Source organism: Elaeis guineensis, chromosome 8 (genome assembly GCF_000442705.2).
Source record: "Elaeis guineensis isolate ETL-2024a chromosome 8, EG11, whole genome shotgun sequence".
NCBI lineage: Eukaryota > Viridiplantae > Streptophyta > Magnoliopsida > Arecales > Arecaceae > Elaeis > Elaeis guineensis.
In genome coordinates, this window is record NC_026000.2 from 21,588,892 (window position 1) to 21,608,001 (window position 19,110).

General features: G+C 37.4%; 2 protein-coding genes across 2 annotated transcripts; one reads left to right on the forward strand and one right to left on the reverse strand.

Annotated features, from left to right (window-relative positions):
• The first annotated feature begins 20 nt into the window (after positions 1-20).
• On the forward strand, positions 21-6,973 carry LOC105049856 (sister chromatid cohesion 1 protein 3). The gene is made up of 15 exons (XM_019852176.3): positions 21-369; positions 899-1,160; positions 1,254-1,300; positions 1,389-1,438; positions 1,533-1,600; positions 1,679-2,076; positions 2,208-2,319; positions 4,393-4,529; positions 4,624-5,054; positions 5,209-5,245; positions 5,402-5,444; positions 5,534-5,669; positions 6,025-6,165; positions 6,539-6,594; positions 6,682-6,973. Exons 1-13 carry the CDS (start codon positions 246-248, stop codon positions 6,121-6,123), a joined length of 1,944 nt encoding a protein of 647 aa, XP_019707735.2. The 5' UTR covers positions 21-245; the 3' UTR covers positions 6,124-6,165; positions 6,539-6,594; positions 6,682-6,973.
• A 1,693-nt stretch (positions 6,974-8,666) lies between these two features.
• Positions 8,667-13,161, reverse strand: LOC105049879 (probable folate-biopterin transporter 2). Its single transcript, XM_019852284.3, is given in 6 exon segments — positions 8,667-10,226; positions 10,290-10,420; positions 10,423-10,459; positions 10,541-10,636; positions 11,336-11,595; positions 12,358-13,161. Coding segments are annotated over 6 exon segments (1,584 nt in total). The 5' UTR covers positions 12,821-13,161; the 3' UTR covers positions 8,667-9,629.
• Between the last annotated feature and the right edge of the window lie 5,949 nt (positions 13,162-19,110).

Below are 19,110 nucleotides of genomic sequence, written 5' to 3' on the forward strand. Positions count from 1 at the left end.
TGTGTGAATAAAAAGGTTCCACGTTAATGTACCCAAAAAAAAAAAAAAAAAAAAATTCTACGTTACGGATACGGCGCGGGTTTTGGTTTTTTCTAATTTCTCCCGCCAAATTTATTCCCGCCGCTTCGACTCGCCCTTCCATGTTTGGGTTTTTCTGCTCCTGATTTTTCTCATCGAAAACACTAACCCTAGCAAGAACCAGGTGGAATAACTTTTTGTAAGAGAGAAGAGGAGAAGGGGGAGAGATGTTCTATTCTCATACGTTTCTGGCGAGGAAGAGCCCCCTGGGGACGGTATGGATCGCGGCGCACCTGGAGCGGAGGATCAAGAAGCCTCAGATCGACGTAATCGATATTCCGTCCTACGCCGGTGGGTAGATCTGCTCTTATTTCCCGATTATTGGGGTTTCTACTCGCTTGATCAATAGTGACGGAACTTCCTTTCGTTCTTCTTGGGTTTTTGATACCTCCTTCTCTGGGCAGTTCCACTTTTCTTTAATTTAGGTAGTTTTATTTGATCTTTTTGGCGATCTCTGTATGTGCTAATTTTTTGATGGTTTGAGCACTGCACGTCAGGAAGTGTACAATTTTTTATCGAAAAAAGTTGTTTTGAATCAATCTTCTTAATATCATGAACCCAAAATCCAATTTTGAAATAGTTTTATTTCACAAAGAGTACGATTCAGTTCATATGTTTGGAGACTTTATTCTTTCTCTCTCTCATGGTTAATTCGACGCTATAGTTACATGTTTTGATGGTGATGTATTGTGGATTTTGGCATCAGCTTATGGTGTTATCAGAATTTGAATGGTTTCTTTCTTACTTGTGAGCGGCTGATATTTGGCCGTAATCAGTTACTTGTGTTGATTTGTTTGGGATCTGGCATGTTGTTTGATAGAATTCATCATGTTTCCCGAAGTTCCCATTGCTCTGAGATTGTCGGGGCACCTTCTGCTGGGTCTTGTCCGGATATTCTCGTGGAAAGTCAACTACCTCTTCCAGGATTGTAACAGGATGCTGACTGATATAAGGATGGCATTTGCCTCGATACAAGTCAATCTCCCGGCAGATGCAGATCGAGCACCATTTGAGTCTGTGACATTGCCAGAAACATTCGAGCTTGATGCTTTGGAGTTGGATGACTCGATCTATCAGACAGAGTATGGATTCTTCCGTGCCCATTATAAATTATTGGCAGCCTATCAGTCCTCCTTGTTTTTAAGCATGTTGATTTTTTTAATGTTTTTCGACAGCGGCCTTGATGACCACCGTAAAACGTACGAGGAAATTACTATGACAGGTTTTCAACCGATTCCAATTTTATCTTGGAGTAACTTCAGCTGTAACTACCTGAATTTTGTTTACATTGGATATTTTTATGTTTGCAGATGAAACTCCTGGTGGAAGAGAACAGTATATAAGAATTTTCATCGATGAGGTCTCTTCATGTTTAGCTATTATTCTATCTGTTTCCTGTTCTTCCACTATTCAAACTAGAATGCTTGTTTTTTACTTGGTTTTGTCTAGTTCAGGAAGACAGGACAGATTCGTCGACTCAGCTAGAGATGCCTGATCCTGGTGCCGGACCAATGGAAGAAGAGTATGCATGCTCTCCATATCACAAGTTTTTCTTCAAACTACTTTGTCGAACTTTATTAGATAATTTATTTCCTTGCAGTGTGTTGCCTCCATTTGAGGGTGGTTTTGAAGCAATTCTTACTCCAGATGTGAATGCTGGAGGTGTTAGAGACCCTGGTCCAAGCAACCAGGCAGAAGGCCCTTTTCAGAGTCTTAATGAGGGCCATTTTGTTCAAGAGTTCCCGGAGATTGAGACCATGCGTGAAGCTGAGCGCAGTTTTGAACCTGGAAACATTCCAGAGTTGGATGATATGGACAATGACATTGGAGGACTGCTTGAACAGTCTGTTCCCATGAACAGAAAAGACAATCTTTCTCCAATATTGGAAGATATATTGGTCTCTGGAGGGGAATCCTTGCCCTCACCTTCACGTGCCAAAGCACCAACAGTTGCATCTGCAGATGATATTGATATTCTCAACGCGGGACTTTCTTTGGGTTGGTTCTTGCTCTCTCTTACCTTATATGATAATGCCTGCTTATGAATCTTGAACACTATGAATCTGTCATCTCTTATGTTTTATGCTAAATCCCATTCTTTTTGTCATGTTGATTTTTTAATGATATAGGGCAACCGTTACCCGACTTGGAGCTTCAACCATCTCCTCCTGTCAATAGGCAAAAGGCAAAGAAGAGAAAGAAAAAGCAGTACTTTGATAAGTCTCTCGTGTTGACTAATGCGTAAGTGGCAATTTAGTGATTTTAATATAGTCTTGTGTCATTCTGAGGAATTCATATACAAGTTTCATTAGAATATTCAGAAAATTGATTTCATTAAAATTTGATCAGCTTGCTCCCAATTTTTTGAACCTTTCCCAAGCAAATTTATGTAATGATTGATTCTTTGCTTCTTCTTGTTCTTGTTTTTTTTTTTTTTGATAATAGTTCCCCATTATCAACCTATATCCACTTCTTTGTTTTGATTATAATTAGATGAGTATGAGATATGCTGACTTTTATAAAGGAGAATAGTTGGATATTGACAGTATACAATACAAGAAATGTTGCATCTTGTTGTTGTCATGTTTGTTGAGGTTTGACCCAAGAATAGTTATGATGAATGTGATGAGCGGATAGATAGAGGGAGGCATGAAATAATCCTGGCCAGTTTTGGTTTATGGTAGCTTGTTTGGCAAGTAATTGAGTTGGCCTTGCTTTTGTTTCGGAGACTCTTTTTATGAGGCATTTACACCTACCTCCTAAAATGTATATTTTGTTAAATCTATAAAGATAATCTCCGGTGCTTCATTAGGGGAGTTTTTTTTTTTTTGCTTTTAAAATTGAGTTTCACTCCTCTTTTGGTTTTGAAGTGTGTCTTTTAGCTTTAGCTGGCTATTCATTGACATGGATGGACATGAAATATTGGATGAAGAAAAACTGATAGGATCTGCTCATCTATGATGGAAGCTTGTTTGGTTGCGAATTAGAAGCTAAAGGGTGGGATTTTTAATTTTGACTCTTCTCTTGGTCTGGAAGTGTGTTTCTAAGTTTCAGCTGGCCATATGATCATTTATATGGTACATCCTGGCCACATAAAGGCACAGAAAAGCTGCTGAGTTTCATCATTACCAGAGATCTTTTACATAATCTCCATGATTTTGGTAAACAATTGTTTGGTTTATGGAGGATAATCATCAAGATTATGATATTCTTCTTTCCCTTTAATTCTCCTTATCAAAGGTTTTTAAGAGAGAAATTGAAAGGAGACTTATTCTGTCCTTATTGATCCATGTGCCCAGGTTTCACCTTGTGGAACGACCTTAAATATTAAGGAAGATTTTTGAAGTTTTCCAAAGATTTTCAAGATTATTTAATGACTAATAAATCATGAGGACTCATCTGAATCTTTATTGCAAGTTGAGGCTTTTGAAGAAAGAGATATCCTTTATTAAGTACACAAGGAGAAAAACATATTGTTTAACATCACGTTGTTTTTGATTTTACAAATCACCAAGTTTAAGCTGATTAAGATCTTCATGTTGAGAAATTCAATATTCATTTTTGTCTTCATTTGCCTTCCTTACTGACTGACATACATGGAGCCTATTGCCTATCTCATGTTAGGTTTCACCGGTTGATTGTTTTTGTCATTACTTGGAGCTGAGGTCCTGAGGATTTAGTGAGCCCAAGTGAATGCCAAAAATTGAGGATCAGTTTTATCTAATAACTTTACATTATGCAAAGTAGAAATCTTGTTGGAAAAATATCAATTTTCATGTCAAATGGGTCGTTTACCTTTTAGAAAACTGTTATTCTATCCACATGGCTGCTTTGATAAGCTCATAGGGAGCCTTACAAGCTTTGTGTTACAAGTTTTTTTGGATTAATAGTTAAGCCTGAGTATGTGATAGAATGAACCTGTTTGGAATTCAAGTATTCAACTTCGACTGTTTTGATGGTAACGTTCGTGTTTAGCAGTATATGGTTTGTTTTAGTGGCTTCCTAGGGAAGGGCAACTGCACATATATTTTTATGTTCTTTGTTGACCAACTGCTGGCACTTGTTCTTTGTAAGGTTATCTCCTGTGCTGTATCTTCCGTTGCATCAAGTGCATGTTAGGATTCGTTAGAATAATAGTATGATGACCTTGTTTTCAGTAACATTTCCATCAATACTTGGCACTTATTTTTTTACTGTAATATAAGTGGATTTAGTAACAACAACACTGTTCTTTGATCAGTTGTATATCTAATGGTTTTAGATTTTTTGCAGTTGCAGTTACATAAATTTTCTTGGTCGATATTTGTTATATAGGGTGATGAAAAGGCAGCTCGAAGATGCTAATGAGTTAGTATGCAAGCGAAGGAAGCTCCCTTGCTCAGCTCTGGACACATGGAGGTTTCACAGAAACTTTCGAAATGAGCACATTTTTCATGAGCCTATGTTCTCTGGTGGGCTAGCTTTCTCCTTCTGTTATCACATATTTGCCTCTTGCATTTTGATGTAACAAAATGTTTCATGAAGTGGAAACTTGTTTATCTGCAGGGATTTGTCCTGATCTCCAGGAAGCTTTTGAGAAAAGCTTTCCTCGAAAGTTTCCTCCTGAAGATTCTGTTCCCGTGGATGGTTCTCCCAGGCTCATGCATCCATCATCTCCAGTTGCCAGGCCTGACACTGATATGGAACCTGAGCAACCCCGATTTGGCAGCCCCTTTGAGGAAAATCTACCTGACAAAATTCCATCTCCATCTGAGAGGGACGAGATGACTCCCTTTAACACTGGTAATGTAGGCTCAGTGTCTGATGCCGGAACGGCCTTTGAGACTGGGGTGCTGCCTGCATTTGAAATTCCTGCCTCGGCTGAACCAGCTAGTTCTCAGCCTGAAACTCCTTTCTTCCGCTTAGAGCAAGAATGGGCCCTTAATGACACAAATCCTCCAGAAATTCCTGGCCTGCTAGATTCTGCTGATGGACAAGTAAGAGCACTAGTTTATTGGAGCAATGGCCAATGATCTTCTTTTCTTTCACATCCTTTAGGAGTAGCACATTAGGATAATACTGATGATGGATACAATTATACAGATAAGCATGAATGACTGTCTTTACTCATGAATCACTTTTTTTTTGTAGGACTTGAATTTTCTGGAAGCAAGTAATGTGTCATCTGGTAAGCTTTAAGTCGTGGCTATATTGAACTTTGTTATTTTGGATGGCATTGGTGATGCTTAGTGGGTGTTTTGCTTGCTTGATGGTGAATCGGTGATTGTTGTTACTATCAACACCTTCTTTTAGAATCCTGACTAGATTAATCTTTTTCCCACAGGTTATAAAGTGAATGAAGTAGAAAATATGTCTGCTAGGACTAGGTAAAAGATCATTTATGGTACTCTAACAAATTGAGCATTCTTTATTTCCCCTACAGAGCATGTGTTAATCGTAAGTTTGTTGGGTTCAGGGCGGTGGCACAATATTTGAAGGAGCGTTCACCTTCAACTAAGGGTTCAACAGACCAGTCAGGAAATATAAGTTTGAATGGCATATTAGAAGGCAAGACAAGGAAGCAATGCGCAAGGATGTTCTTTGAAACTTTGGTAAAATGTTAACAGTTCTAGCATTTTAATTTCTGTAAGTCTGTAGTGGCCTATAGCCTTGGATTAATATCTCTCCCTGTATATACATACACCTCTGTGCATCTGCTTATGCATGTGTATTTACATGTGAATGTATCATAATGCATGTATTCACATATTGTGTTATTACTTTCAGTTCCTTGTAGATTTATACATGGAATATATGTCTATTAGTGAGATTGATGAGGTATTAGATTTATCAGATTCATCTATATATATACATATAAAGATGCTACAATGTTACTTACCAGTAACAGCATATTGGCGGACTTGAGCATTTCCCTCTTTCTTATTAGAAATTATCTTTTACTTGCAGGTGTTGAAGAGCTATGGGCTTATTGATGTGCAACAGAAGGAAGCTTATGCTGATATTCTAATTTCTCCGATGCCTGCGCTCTCAACTGCCAAATTCTGAACCAATCTTTTTGAGTGTTTTGCCTGGCCTTACCATCTCAAGGTAAAGAAATTTGTTCAGCAGAGTTTAATAATAAACATTTTTTAGTATCAACTATGCCCCATTTCAGTAACAACCTGGCTGAATATTGTCTTATGCTTTGTTGGGAATTTGAAAATAAACTTAGCCCAAGCTTTTCCATATTGGTAACTCTTAACATGACATAACAAATCATGTAATTGGGATTCAAATTTGAGAAGCTTAGTTAAAGCCTTTTCCCCTTAATAACTGTTCATATTGCAGTATGATGCAGTCTTCTAACCAAGCCCATGGTTTCACCATAGAAATTGTAATCATAGCATTAGACAAGTCAGGAGAAAAGCAAGTACGTCCTTATCCCTGTAACTAAGGATTTTATCTGCAATTTTTTGTACAGAGGCGTATCAGTGGAAATGCAATGTTCTTTGAGGCGGCATTGCTATTGCTTTCACTGTATGTTCTACTGGACCCTGCGTTCAACAGCTAAAGCAATGGCTGGTTTCCTTTGATAATACTGATACCATTGTATATGAATTGCAGGCTTGGATTGTTGGCCTCCGCTGGCGAATGCATTGGTCATAGGTCTGAGGGGTTATTAACTTAAAGAGGTTGATTTCAGCTTATGCTTGTCTATATTACAGCCTGTCTTCAGTATATGTATGTGTAACCATTGTAATTATCATTTAATTATGCTAGCTCATCAGCATGTGGAAGTTGGAAGACTATAGCCATTCAGATGAAAAAGGTTTAATAATTAGTTTTTGTGTAAATGAAATTTTGAAATTTTTGATGTTCTGTTGAAATTAATCAGAAATGATGAGATTAGGACTGATTTTTTTTTCTTTCTTTTTTCTGAAAAAAGCAAAGAAAAATGTGTAGATTAAGAGGTCCATTCTTATTGGATTGGGTTGAAAATTCTGTAACAATCGGATCTGTAGGCCTATTTAGTGTGCATTTTCTAAGTCTCCAAATCCAGTCTAGGTTCTACTCTTTAGGCTGCAGGGAAAAAAATGATCTGTAGTGTTTCTCTTTCCCACAAGGCAAAACACGAATCATCCCGATTGAGCATGTCTTTTTGTTATTTGATTTCTGAAGTTATTTCAAATTTAGTCAGCTTTTCATCCTCATGATTGATTGAATCCCTACAATAAATATTCATATCTTGGACAGCTTCCCTATAAGAGTCCATTGCATGATTTGATTTCTCAATATGAGGTTGTATGACTAGTCAACTAGAGCATTGATTTCTCAATATGAATTTGTATGACTAGATCATTAGAGCACCTTTTGACTTTTTATGAGCAATTTCATAATCAACTAGTTTTTAAAACATGATCTTTTTTGAACTTGAAACAGTATCCATATGATCAGATTTTGTTTGCTCCAAATTCTTTTTAGGATGATCAAACTATTCATGCTTTGAGTCTTCCAAGCCTGATCCAATTTCTAACTGATCAAGTTCTCTTTACTTTGAACATGTCTTCAAACTAATTTTTTCTTTTTTTAGATCCTTGGAGAAGATTGGAATTAGAATATACTCTTTAGATAATTTTCATTTGTGATGCCTCACCTAGTTTGAACATGAGTAGTTGGCCGTAAAATTATGTTATATTTTTTTCGACTCTTCGATATTTTGGATATAGAGATAATTTTTTCTATCAACTAAAATTTAAATAATATACATTATTTTTTTAGATTTTACATTTCACTTTTTTCTTGAAATATCCATTGGTATTGTCTTTGATTCAAAAATCATTGGCAGCCTAAATGAGTCTTTCTCTTGCTAAAAGGCAATCCTCCAACCAACGCCCTTTATTTAATTACATAAATTACATATTTTCGAAAGTATATATATATTTTCATTCAAGTATTTGATTGTGATTTATGGAGAGTCATAATCAATAGTCCATATTGTAATGTCCAGCTCCAAAATAAATTTGGCCCAATCCATTTGATATTGTAGGTATTTCAGAATTGACAGCAATGAACCTATAGCATTACAAGAAAAATCAAAATTTGCAATCGAAAAATCGATTGCAAAATACTCAAAATCGATCGCAAGTTAATTTTTGTGATTGATTTGTGTCAGTTGCAAAATTTTGTGATCGATTTTATGACTTTCCAATATTTTTTATTTATATAATTATTATTTTTTTGGGATCGATTTTTCAATCACAAAATTAATATAAATTTTTCTAATTATAAGTTTGCGATCGAATAATCGGTCGCAAAAAAGAATTATTTTTTTATTTCTTTTAATAAATCAGTCCCAAAATCTTTGTGATCGATTTGTTGGTCACAAAATTAATACAAATTTTTCTAATTATAAATTTGCGATCGAATAATGAGTTGCAAAAAAGAATTATTTTTTTAAAATATTTTTTTTTATTTTTTTAATACATTAGTTGCAAAATCAGTCACAAATTAATTTTAATATTTTTTACTTAAAAAAAATCAGTAGCAAATATTTTTGATATTAAAAAATTATTTATATTCATTTAATTTTTACCTATGAAAGATTCTAATATTCAACAAATATTTAATGCATCAAACACAAATAATCTCATAAATGCCAAATATATTTTATAACTCAAATAGTCAACATAATTCAACATAATATACAACACGTTTAAAACAAACCACAACAAATATAAATCTAATAATGATCCTTCTTCTCACTCCTTAGCTGGATCTGTCGGTTGATACTATGATCTTAATGCCTGAAAAGTCGAATATGATTGAAAATCTGTAGATGGCTGAAAGTTTATCTTGACCATCATCTTATGCAGTAACTTGTTGATTTCTGATTGCTTTCTATTTTTTATTATCTTTCTAAATTCATCCTTTCACATTCTGTAGCTTTTATCCGAACATTTCAATCAGTTACATATCGTTGAAATTCTTGACTTTGCATCTATTTTCATGATGATGATGAACATTGGCTATGATAATGTGATGGGCATGCCAATACAGTGGACTCCAATCCTATATCTAAATAGGTCTTAAAAAAGAAAATAAAATGAATAGAAAAAAGAGTCCAAGCCTAGCTAATTTGGGCTTGGTTGAATAGAGGCTTCTTGACCCTGTAAGGTTAGCGTACAAGCTATTAGGATACATTAACCAATCCTGACCAAATATTTTTAGACCAGATCCATTCTTTCAGGGCATCCAGGCATAATCCTTGGCACGTAGTTGATGTCCTAAGGTTCTTGTATTGAGCTGTAAACTCCCTTTTTCTTCTCTGTTGTCCTTAGACCTTTTTTTTTTCTTTTTGTTGTTTTATTTGAAATTAAAAAAAAAAAGAAAAAGAAGCATGGTTCACTGCGAAGTGCTGAAACGAACAAAACGCAGTCATAACACCTTCTAACGTGATTGCAAAATTGTTGTGAAGAGCATGGGGAAGAGCTAGTGTTCACTTCTGAGCATAATCTAAGAAAATAAGCATTCAGTTGAAAGTTTCACACTGATAATGCACAAATATGAAGCAGCTAGGTATCTTCATGAAGTGAGGGCCGGTCCACATCATCACCTCCTGCTTCAAGAGCTTCTGGGACCTCATTTTTCATGAAGACGTCGACAGGAAGAATGATAGAATGTTGATTGCTTTTAGGCACCAGATACAACAAAGCAAGTGGCACCACTCTTAACAAGCTACGGATCAATATGGCAACCCAGAGATTGCTAAATTCTGATCGAGAAACCTTTAAGACTTGAAGGAGCAAGCCTCCACCCCATGATGATGCGAGCATACCGGCATGATCGATCGACATGAGCAATGCAAAGAAGGTGCCTTCAATTCCACAGGGACATAGCTTGGAACTGAGCACAAGGAGAGGCATCCATTTGATGCGCCCAATCATCTGAGAAACACTCTCATCAACCACAACGAATAGGTGGTCCGGCATGCCAAACCTCAAGTTCAGACGTAGTACCAGGATTAAATCCAGTATTCCTGTGAAGCTTGAAAGTAATTGGCTCCAAAAGAGCAACCCACGGAAGGAATAATCCTTCAGAAAGTTTTGGTAGAGCAAGACACCAAGCAATGAGCCCACCGAGCCGATGGAATAGATGAAGCTAATAGTTCCCTGCATCAAGAAGTAATGTTACAGGTTTGAGATAGGAATTGTGACTCTAGAGTTGAAACTTGCCTGAGAGAAGGATGGGCCAGATTCTGTATCTGTGTACCAATAGAACATTCCTTCTTGGATGTTTAGGTTCAGAGCAAGTGATGTAAACATGAAGACACATGGCCTCCAAACTTCAGAACATTTTAATGTCCCCACATGGTGCGATTTGCTTGCAGTAGCTTCTGATAAATCTGATGACAAGAAGTTCGAGATGTGCTAAGTATAAAATGGAACCAATAGAGGATCATGAAGGCTAATTATACTGATCTTACTTGTCTATATGGAAAATTAGGCTCATGTAGTTCTTTCAGCACCATTCCAACTGACAATACCAATGTAGCTGGGATGCTCAACAAGCCAAGAACCCCCTTCAAGTATGTAATAACCAAAAGAACTGTTAGAACAAAATGTAAGTAAAATAAAGTACAGGGAGTCTAATTTATTTAAAGATAAAAACAAAAGCAAGGACAAGTAATAGTTGATGGCTAATAGTATTACACAAAACCAAAGAAATAAAGAGAGGATATATCTTATAGAGAGGAAGTTACCAGTAAAGTGTTTTGAGTATGCAGTAGTCTTGTGGTACAAGGAGGAAGATCAGGTTTAGAAATACGTATTTTCTAAGTGAAGACAGTGTTCTAGTATGAAAAACTGGACAAGAACTTGGAAATAATATGGTCACATGCAAAAAGGATCCATGGAGATTTGATCAAGAGATGATAAAAATTTGTTCTGAGATGATAAAGAAATGGAAGGGGAAGAACTAAAGAATATGAATGAGAGTCATCAGAGAAGAAATTCAAATAACAATGACAATAATAGCAGATACATAGTTACTAGTTTTATATACTAGTTCTAAGGAAAGTTGGAATAAAGTTGGATGGTTATCCTTATAGCTAAGGTAATCAGAAAAGGATGCTTCACAAGGATCCACTTGTGGTTATTTATATCCATGGAAGACCAGAAAAGTTAGATGCCCTCATTTATATCAATCTGCTTCTATTGTAGTAAAGAGAGATACAAGATGATGTATTCATTATTAATTTCGTCGATGCTCAAGTGCTTACCTTAGAACCGATGGCATGCATAAGTAGGCCACTTATGGAGAACCCAATAAGACCTCCAATAGATGAACTAAACCCGCACAAGCTTTGCATATCAGCAGCCAATGAAGGGTGATTTATGCTATTTTGTGCAACACAAGCATCGATCGTCACATCGGCTATCGCCACTCCGGCACTCCCAGCAGTCAGCAACAACAAGCCAAGCACGGTGCACATCCCATTTTGCAACCACATTACAAGCATTGAGATTGCTCCCAAAAGACCTGAATTTAGAGATACAAAAGTTTTCAGACTTTTTGGCTTTTGAGAAAAAGATGACGGATGAAAACATAAACACTATAGAAGATAAATGTAGATATCTAGGAGATAGATCTATAATCTTGCATGAAAACAAAGAAGAGAAAATGATTATGGTATTCTTTGAAAAAATGATCTAGAATACATGACCAAAAAAAAAGAAATATGAGACACCAGAAGGACCACCAATTGCACCGAACTGCTAGAGAACTTGCATCACATAAAATGTTATGCTTCACTTAGATTTGATCAAATCTGTTTCACATCTAGAATAATAAGGGTGCAAATAGATGAATTAAAATGAAGCAATATGACCTGTTCTGAATTGTTTCCACTTGGATTAACTATAGGCTATTAAAAAGACAAAAAAAGAAAGAAAAACAGTTGATGTTATAGATAGACTTTTGTCAAACAAAGTACAAACCCGCTCAATTCTGCTATAAAAAACACATCAGGGAAAAATAATGAGATAGATAAATTCCAAATAAATCAAACCCACCCAACTCAAAGCATCAAATCTCTAGTTGGATTACATATTAGCCAAAAATTTTGACAAAAGTTTGGGTCATGCATAAACCCAATCTAGACAATGTCGAGACACTTTTGGTCCACACTTCATGTATTTAGCTTCATTTCAAAGTGTATTTGACATGATAAGTTGAGAAATAAATAGAAGACATAATCTAACTGAACTAACTGTAAGGAGTAGGATATGGACTATAGCTTGCCTGCTAAAATAAAGTAAGGCCTTCTCCTATAGCCAGCCACAGGGAGGATATCAGTGAGAAGCCCCCACAGAGGCTTCACAATCCATGGAAGTGAAGTGATCCCCTGGTACACCTGGGCTGCCGAGGGCTGCGCCTGCTGAACATCCTTCCAGTAGTAGTCCGAGGCCACCCGGAAGACGGCGCCACCCAGGCCTTGGCTGATCCCGTTCACGGCGACAATGCCATACACGAAGCTCCAGTGCATCTCCTTTGCGAGCATTCGGAACCAATGCACAGGGGAGAAGAGAGATACCTGAAGCCAATTCTGAGGTAATTCCTTCTCCCTCAACAAGCTCTCCTTGTTTGCAGAGACCGGAGAGGATGGCAGAGGTTCCATTCTGAGCCCAGAGACTCCTGAGCTGGTTTGTTTTTTCCTGGACTCACAAAGGTTGAATTTCCGTGCTAAAAGATGGGATTTTTTCATGGAATCCTAAAAAGGATTCCTCTATGTTGGCGTTAGAATGGTCGAATTCTGTGTCAAAAAGAGAAACTTTTCATGGAATCCTGAATTGGATTCCTCTGTTTTGGCCTCAGAATGGCTGAGTTTTGCGTCCAAAGGTGGGATTTTTCATGAATGTTTGACAGAGGTAGCACCGTTTGGCTTCATCCAATCAAAAGCAGAAGAGTTTGGTGAAAAAAAGCGATTTTTGGATCAAAGATATCAATTTGAAAGCAAGGAACGTTAAAGAAATCATAGTCCTCATACCAGGACTGAGTTCTATGGGAAGAGGAGGGGTTTTGTAGGGCGTTCTGGTGCGACCTCTTTGAACCCATTTCCATGCAGAGAGGGGATAATGTCGCTTAGAATCTTCGAGGAAATGCTTCAGGGCATCAAAAGGAAAGGAGGAAGAAGGTGGCACTCTGGTGAACAGTTTTGTCCGTTGGAAGCTCAGCTCAGTAACATGCAAAATGTGGAGCATATTTTAGGCACTTGTGCTTCGTTTGGTACAGCCTCGGGTTTTATGTTGGTGAACTTCATTTGGTGCAGGGGCATCAATCTGGGCCATTGGTTTATTGTAGCTCTCTTGGGATGGTACACCGATGAAAGTTTCAATACCATGGGTTGTTTTGGGCTTAATAATATTAGAGGCTTTCTTTCGGCTTGTGATAGTGTAATTTCACCAGTGGCTTACATCATGCAAGCCACTAGGACTTACGTGACCACCATCTTCTTCAGTATGTTAGCTCATTGCAAAAATGAATTATGTTTTCATGCCATGGTTTGCTTGAAGGGATCTTATAAGCTATAGACATCCTCTTTAAAAGGCCTTTTTCGTTGCCAGAAAAGGATAATTCGACCTCAAACAAATAAAAATATGTTGAAGCATTTCAAAATTACATATTTGAAGATGTAGCTTTTTATCTATGTTGTAATGTAAAATTGTATACCTGCTTGTCGTCGATGGTTAGCACCTGTCGTCAAGAACAAAAGAGAATCAGCAATTGCTTGATTTTAATATGTCCAGTAGTACTGACTAGCTTTCTGTCAATGCTGCTTGTTCCTTTATGCTTCGTCTACATAACATTCAAAGATTCTTTTCCTACTAAATAATATAGTCCTATTTCTTTTTCTAGAGGGAAGGGCTAGCAATTTATCTCAACCAATCAGGAATCCAGCATCCGATTCAGTTCGATCTGATTGCGGCAGATTTTACTTAATCTGATTAGAACTTGAGGTGGGTATGAATTCTAAAAAAATACGTGAAGCGAGTTCGAATCAGATATAGATAATGATATGTCCCATCCCAAATCTGATCCAATATAATCTTAACCTATATTTTTTTTTTTTAAAATTATAATTATTTTATAATGTTTGTATGTATCCAACCCGATCCTTTTTATCTATCGGATTCGATCCGACCGAGGTGGATGTTGGATAGATATGAATATGGAGTTTTTAATTACTAAGTAGATATAGAAATTGATCGATTCGATCCATATCCGACTCATTGCCATCCCCGTGGAGGGTGGTTAGGCTAAATATATCAAAGCAAAGCAAAGCAAAAAAAATGGATCCACTCCTTTATAAGCACGTTCTTTTGTTCTTGCCAATTTTGCTTAGCTAGTTAGGTCCTTCCTCTTCATGTGATAAGCAAGTGCCTTGTTGTCCAATTCTATTTTTTCCAGTAAAATGGTGAACCTCATGCATATACACGATATATGGGTCAAGTGAGTAATACCTGAATCTCTTAAATGACATGGATGTAAGTTGTAAGGATTGCAAACGACTTGCAGGGATAGCAAACGTAGCATTTACTAGTAGCACTTGGCAGAAATTTGTCTTTTAAGTACATTGCGGACATAGCAGTTAGTAGAATACTCGGTAGAAACTTGTCTTTTGAGAACCCTGGATATTTGGGATAGAAATACAGTTAAAGAAGAAGAGAGTCTTTATTGTGCCATCAAAACGTTTCTTGCTTCTGCTCGCGTGTTTGGTATTGCAGTACTGTTCGATTCTTAAGTTTGGCCATTATGGAGGTTCCATCCAAGCCTCTAACCTCTAATCAAACACAGTCAGGTTTGAACCTTTACCATGCACCATAGTAGTTACCGATTCATCTATAACACTTCAACATTGAGAACTTCTAACACTATTGCATCATCCCTCTGTTACCCACATGCAATCAGTGGCAAATATATTTTGCAGGTCCTTAATATAGAATCCCATAACAAACTAGTTTATCTATTATTTTGAATATATAAACAATGATATAGAATCCATGAATCACTACTAATGCATCCAATTAATCTGCAGTTCTTTACTACCTTGCAGAAAATCATCATAACTAAAAAGGATCGAGCTCAAAAAAAGAAAGAGGTTCACGGTCACCCAGCCCTAGTCAGAATACCATGCAGAAGATTTGGAGATGCAATGCATATGTAGAATATAAATTAATGTTGATATTATATTAAACTATTAATATTAATCATATTTATATGCTAAAATATCATATCATTATAATATATAATTTATTATATTATTCTTTAATATCAATATTAATTTTAAAATATTAATATTGTTGTATAAATATAATATACGGATCAAGGATAGTTTTGTCATTTCAAAAAATCGATGGTGAATTTATTTCAAAAATTTTGACAACCAAATAGGACTTGACATGAGGACTTGTTATAGCTGTCCCATCAGCATAGTTTTTCTTTCTTTCTTTTTTGGTTAAGTTGAAGAAACATAAGAATCGAATAAAACAAAGAAGCAATAAAAAAATAACTAACGAGGCCTCAAATAACAAGTTCTTCTCATATTTGCTTCCAACAGCAAGACGAGCTCTGCTTGGTGCTGTTAGAAGGAAAGAAATATCAGATTGCTCCTCAACAAATACAGATGATCTATATCAGTAACTGCTGAATCAATTTAATCTTTCCATAACTGGTCCTTGCTTCGTAATCGGATGGAACTGGCTGAGTTTGGTAGAGTCTGGAGCAAGAGCAGAGATTCTCTTACTGATATCGATGTAGATCCTTTCAGCAACCTCTTTTGCTATCAAAAAATCCAAGCACTTCTCACTCATCAATGTCAACTTGTGTTATCCTGTTTGGTTGAGTAGTCTCTATTTGGTGTATAGATTGTTATCTGCCGCTTCTCTTTATATCTTCTTATTTGATTTTCTCTCCACTCAAAAATTATAATCAATTTTTTGCAACTCCTATTTCACTCTTTACTGGACACTCTTAATAAACTTGGGTTAACAGAGCTGCCTCTTAATATCAAAAAAAGAAAGGAAGACAAGCTCTGCATTTACTTGCTGGAAAACATGACGAATGCAAGAATTTTGAAAAGAAGAAGGTAGAAGAAGTTATCTCCTGCAACATAGGATAGGGTGGAGCAGAGGTATTATTATGCTTGATCCAATGACAGTTGAGGAGTCACCTTCCAAGATAGGATTTGAGTTCTAAAATTGAGATCTTGTAAGCAGAATAGCTTCCAAAGTAGCGCGAAGTCCAGTAAATGGAATAGAATTGGAAGTGAAATGGTAAGCACTCGTACATAGCATTCTTTCTAAATGATTTTGGACAATATAGCCGGTACAAGCTACTCCACTTTTCACAGAACTATCAAATTCATCTTTAGCTGATCATGGGGAGTGTTGCAGCCAATCTTCGGGTATGCCTGAACCTGATGATGAACGACCTACAAAATAAATTTATATTGATCGGAGCAGTATTCGATAGAGATCCTTCGATGTCTAAGTTAGCGAGAACTGGTGAACAAGATAGTTAAAACTTGAAAGTAGACTTTAGTAGAGTAACAGCCCAATATGTCTTATCCTTGTTGTCCCCTTATCTCTCCCTTATATAGACAATTTGGATGTAATTGTTTGTAATGGTTAGACATATGGAGTCTCGCTTATCTCGGCACTATGTGATCATGGGATGGATAGTTAATGTCCGCTAATAATCATGGTATATAGTCATTACGCGCTCTTTGCGCTGGCAGTTTCTGATATGCTGAATGTATGTCGGTCATATAATCGATCTTGTCATTGAGATAAATTATTGTCTAGAAAGACCATCGAGATTTACCAACAATCAGTCGGCTTGCTGACTGACGTTGACTGACAGTCGGTTGTATTCCATGATGCCGATTATAGATGTTGTAGTCGAACCGAAACTCATTCAGTGGTCCAACTTCAACGATCCACCACCAAATACTGGCATATAGTCAGGAGACCAACCGCGAATCGGGAGAGCAGATCTGATTGTATCAACAATTGCCCCCCACTCCTGAGTCTAAGGCGGCATGACATGTTGGACGATAAGAGTCGCCATGTGTCACCTCGAGCTCTGATTTTGCGATTGTTTCGACTGCAGACATTAATGATCTTTTAAAAAATCAAAAAAGTCTCCAGTCATTTTGTTGTTTCGATGGTCATGCGATCATCATTAGGGCATCCAGTAGAAGAGATAGTTATGTAATGTTGTAACCGATCAGACAGTGGAACGATCTGATTTGATTTGATTTTAGCCGATCGGGAGCTACCATGCATCCGACGGTTGTTGGTTTCTGCCAATTCACACGGATCATGCCCACGTGTCTTAATCTAGTAGTAGGTGTGTCGAAAGATCTGAACGATGATCAGTTTGGATGTTGCCACATGTCAGGATCTGAAAAATTCAAGATTTAGACAAACTCATCCCGACCGTCGATGAGTTATATATATATATATAAGGTCACTTCATCCATTTGGATCTCCTATCGCAATTTGTCTGCAATCCTTTCTACGACTGAGAGTTCTCCTATGGGTGTCGAGAGTTCTAGTAGGTGTTGAAGGCCTTAGGGAACCAACTCCTTCGTATTTTCGTGATCTCCAGGTCCTTCTTTAGCTTTCAAGTTAGGCTTTCCTCCTTCCATCTTTTTGCCTTTTTTTTAATTTCTTTCACCATTATCAATGGCTAGTAGCAGTAGAAAAGGCAAGGATAAAATTAAGGAAGATAAACCCTCTCGAGATAATCGATCGAAAAATCTAGTTGATGATTCCTCTTCAGGTCCAGATGTGGAAGTTTCTTCCTTGTCCGAATCCAACGTCCTTCAGCTTCGGAAGCAATATCGCATCTCGAAGCAATTTCAGCTTTTTGTACCTGATCCAGATGGTAGGATGAATTCTTCTCCCCTAGATCAGGTAGCAATATATGTACAGAATCTTCGGATCGGTCTTCGCTTTTCGATTCTGAAGTTTGTTCAGAATCTTGTTAATTATTATAAGATTTATCCTGTCTAGCTAGCCCCGAACTCCATTCGACTCATTATCAGCTTCACTTTGTTATGCCATATGATTCTGACCAATCCTAGACCATCTCTCTTTCATGCTTTCTTCGATCTTCATCTTCATCCTAAGATCAAGGGTTGGTGGTTCTTCAACTCGAAGAAGGGTCTGCCATTTATCTCCGATCTTTCTTCTTCCATCCATGGATGGAAGAATCAATTCTTTTTTATTTTTTCTTCTTTATCTTGGGGTTTTCTGACTTCTTGGGGTGCACCGAGAGTGAGCTCGAATGATCACAGCCGAGTTGATGTCGTCGATTGGAAAGACTTCCTATGTTTGAAAGATATGAAAGTCCCTTCGTAACGAGAGCTGTTGATGGAGCAGACCATGTACGATACTAAACTTAGTTTGATGCTTGCTATAGGTATAGCATAGTATAATTTTTTTTGTCATCTGATTTTAAATTTATAGCTAAGTTGTCGTCTTCTACTTGCAGCTATGCAATCTTCGGTGCGACCTTAGGCAGATGAAATCTGACGGTTTGCCACCGTCAAGAAGAGGCCCACTGCTGGTGCAGGGCCATCTCTGGCTCCGAAAAAGAGTTGGTCCGACACACCATCGGTAGTAGTCTCTAAGGCCTATACCGAAGCATCGTCGGTAGTTGCTTCTGAGGCCCATACAGAATCAGCATTGCACTATCGGCTCTAGTGGCCCTACCATTAGTCGGAGTTCTTTCACCGATTAGGCAACCAGGCGATCACGATGCCATCGCGGTCATCGATTTAAAGCCGGCCAACGAGTGGCTGACAGTATCCTGAGCACCTTCGACACTCGGGCCAGAGCCGGTCAACACTGGGCCGACGGTATCTTGGGCGCCTCCTATGCCCGAATGGATGGTTGATCAACTCTGAATGGATGGTGGCTCCAGTTGATCAACCATCCACTCAAGAGCAAGGGAAGGCATCAAAAGCTTCAGCTGGTAATGAGGCTC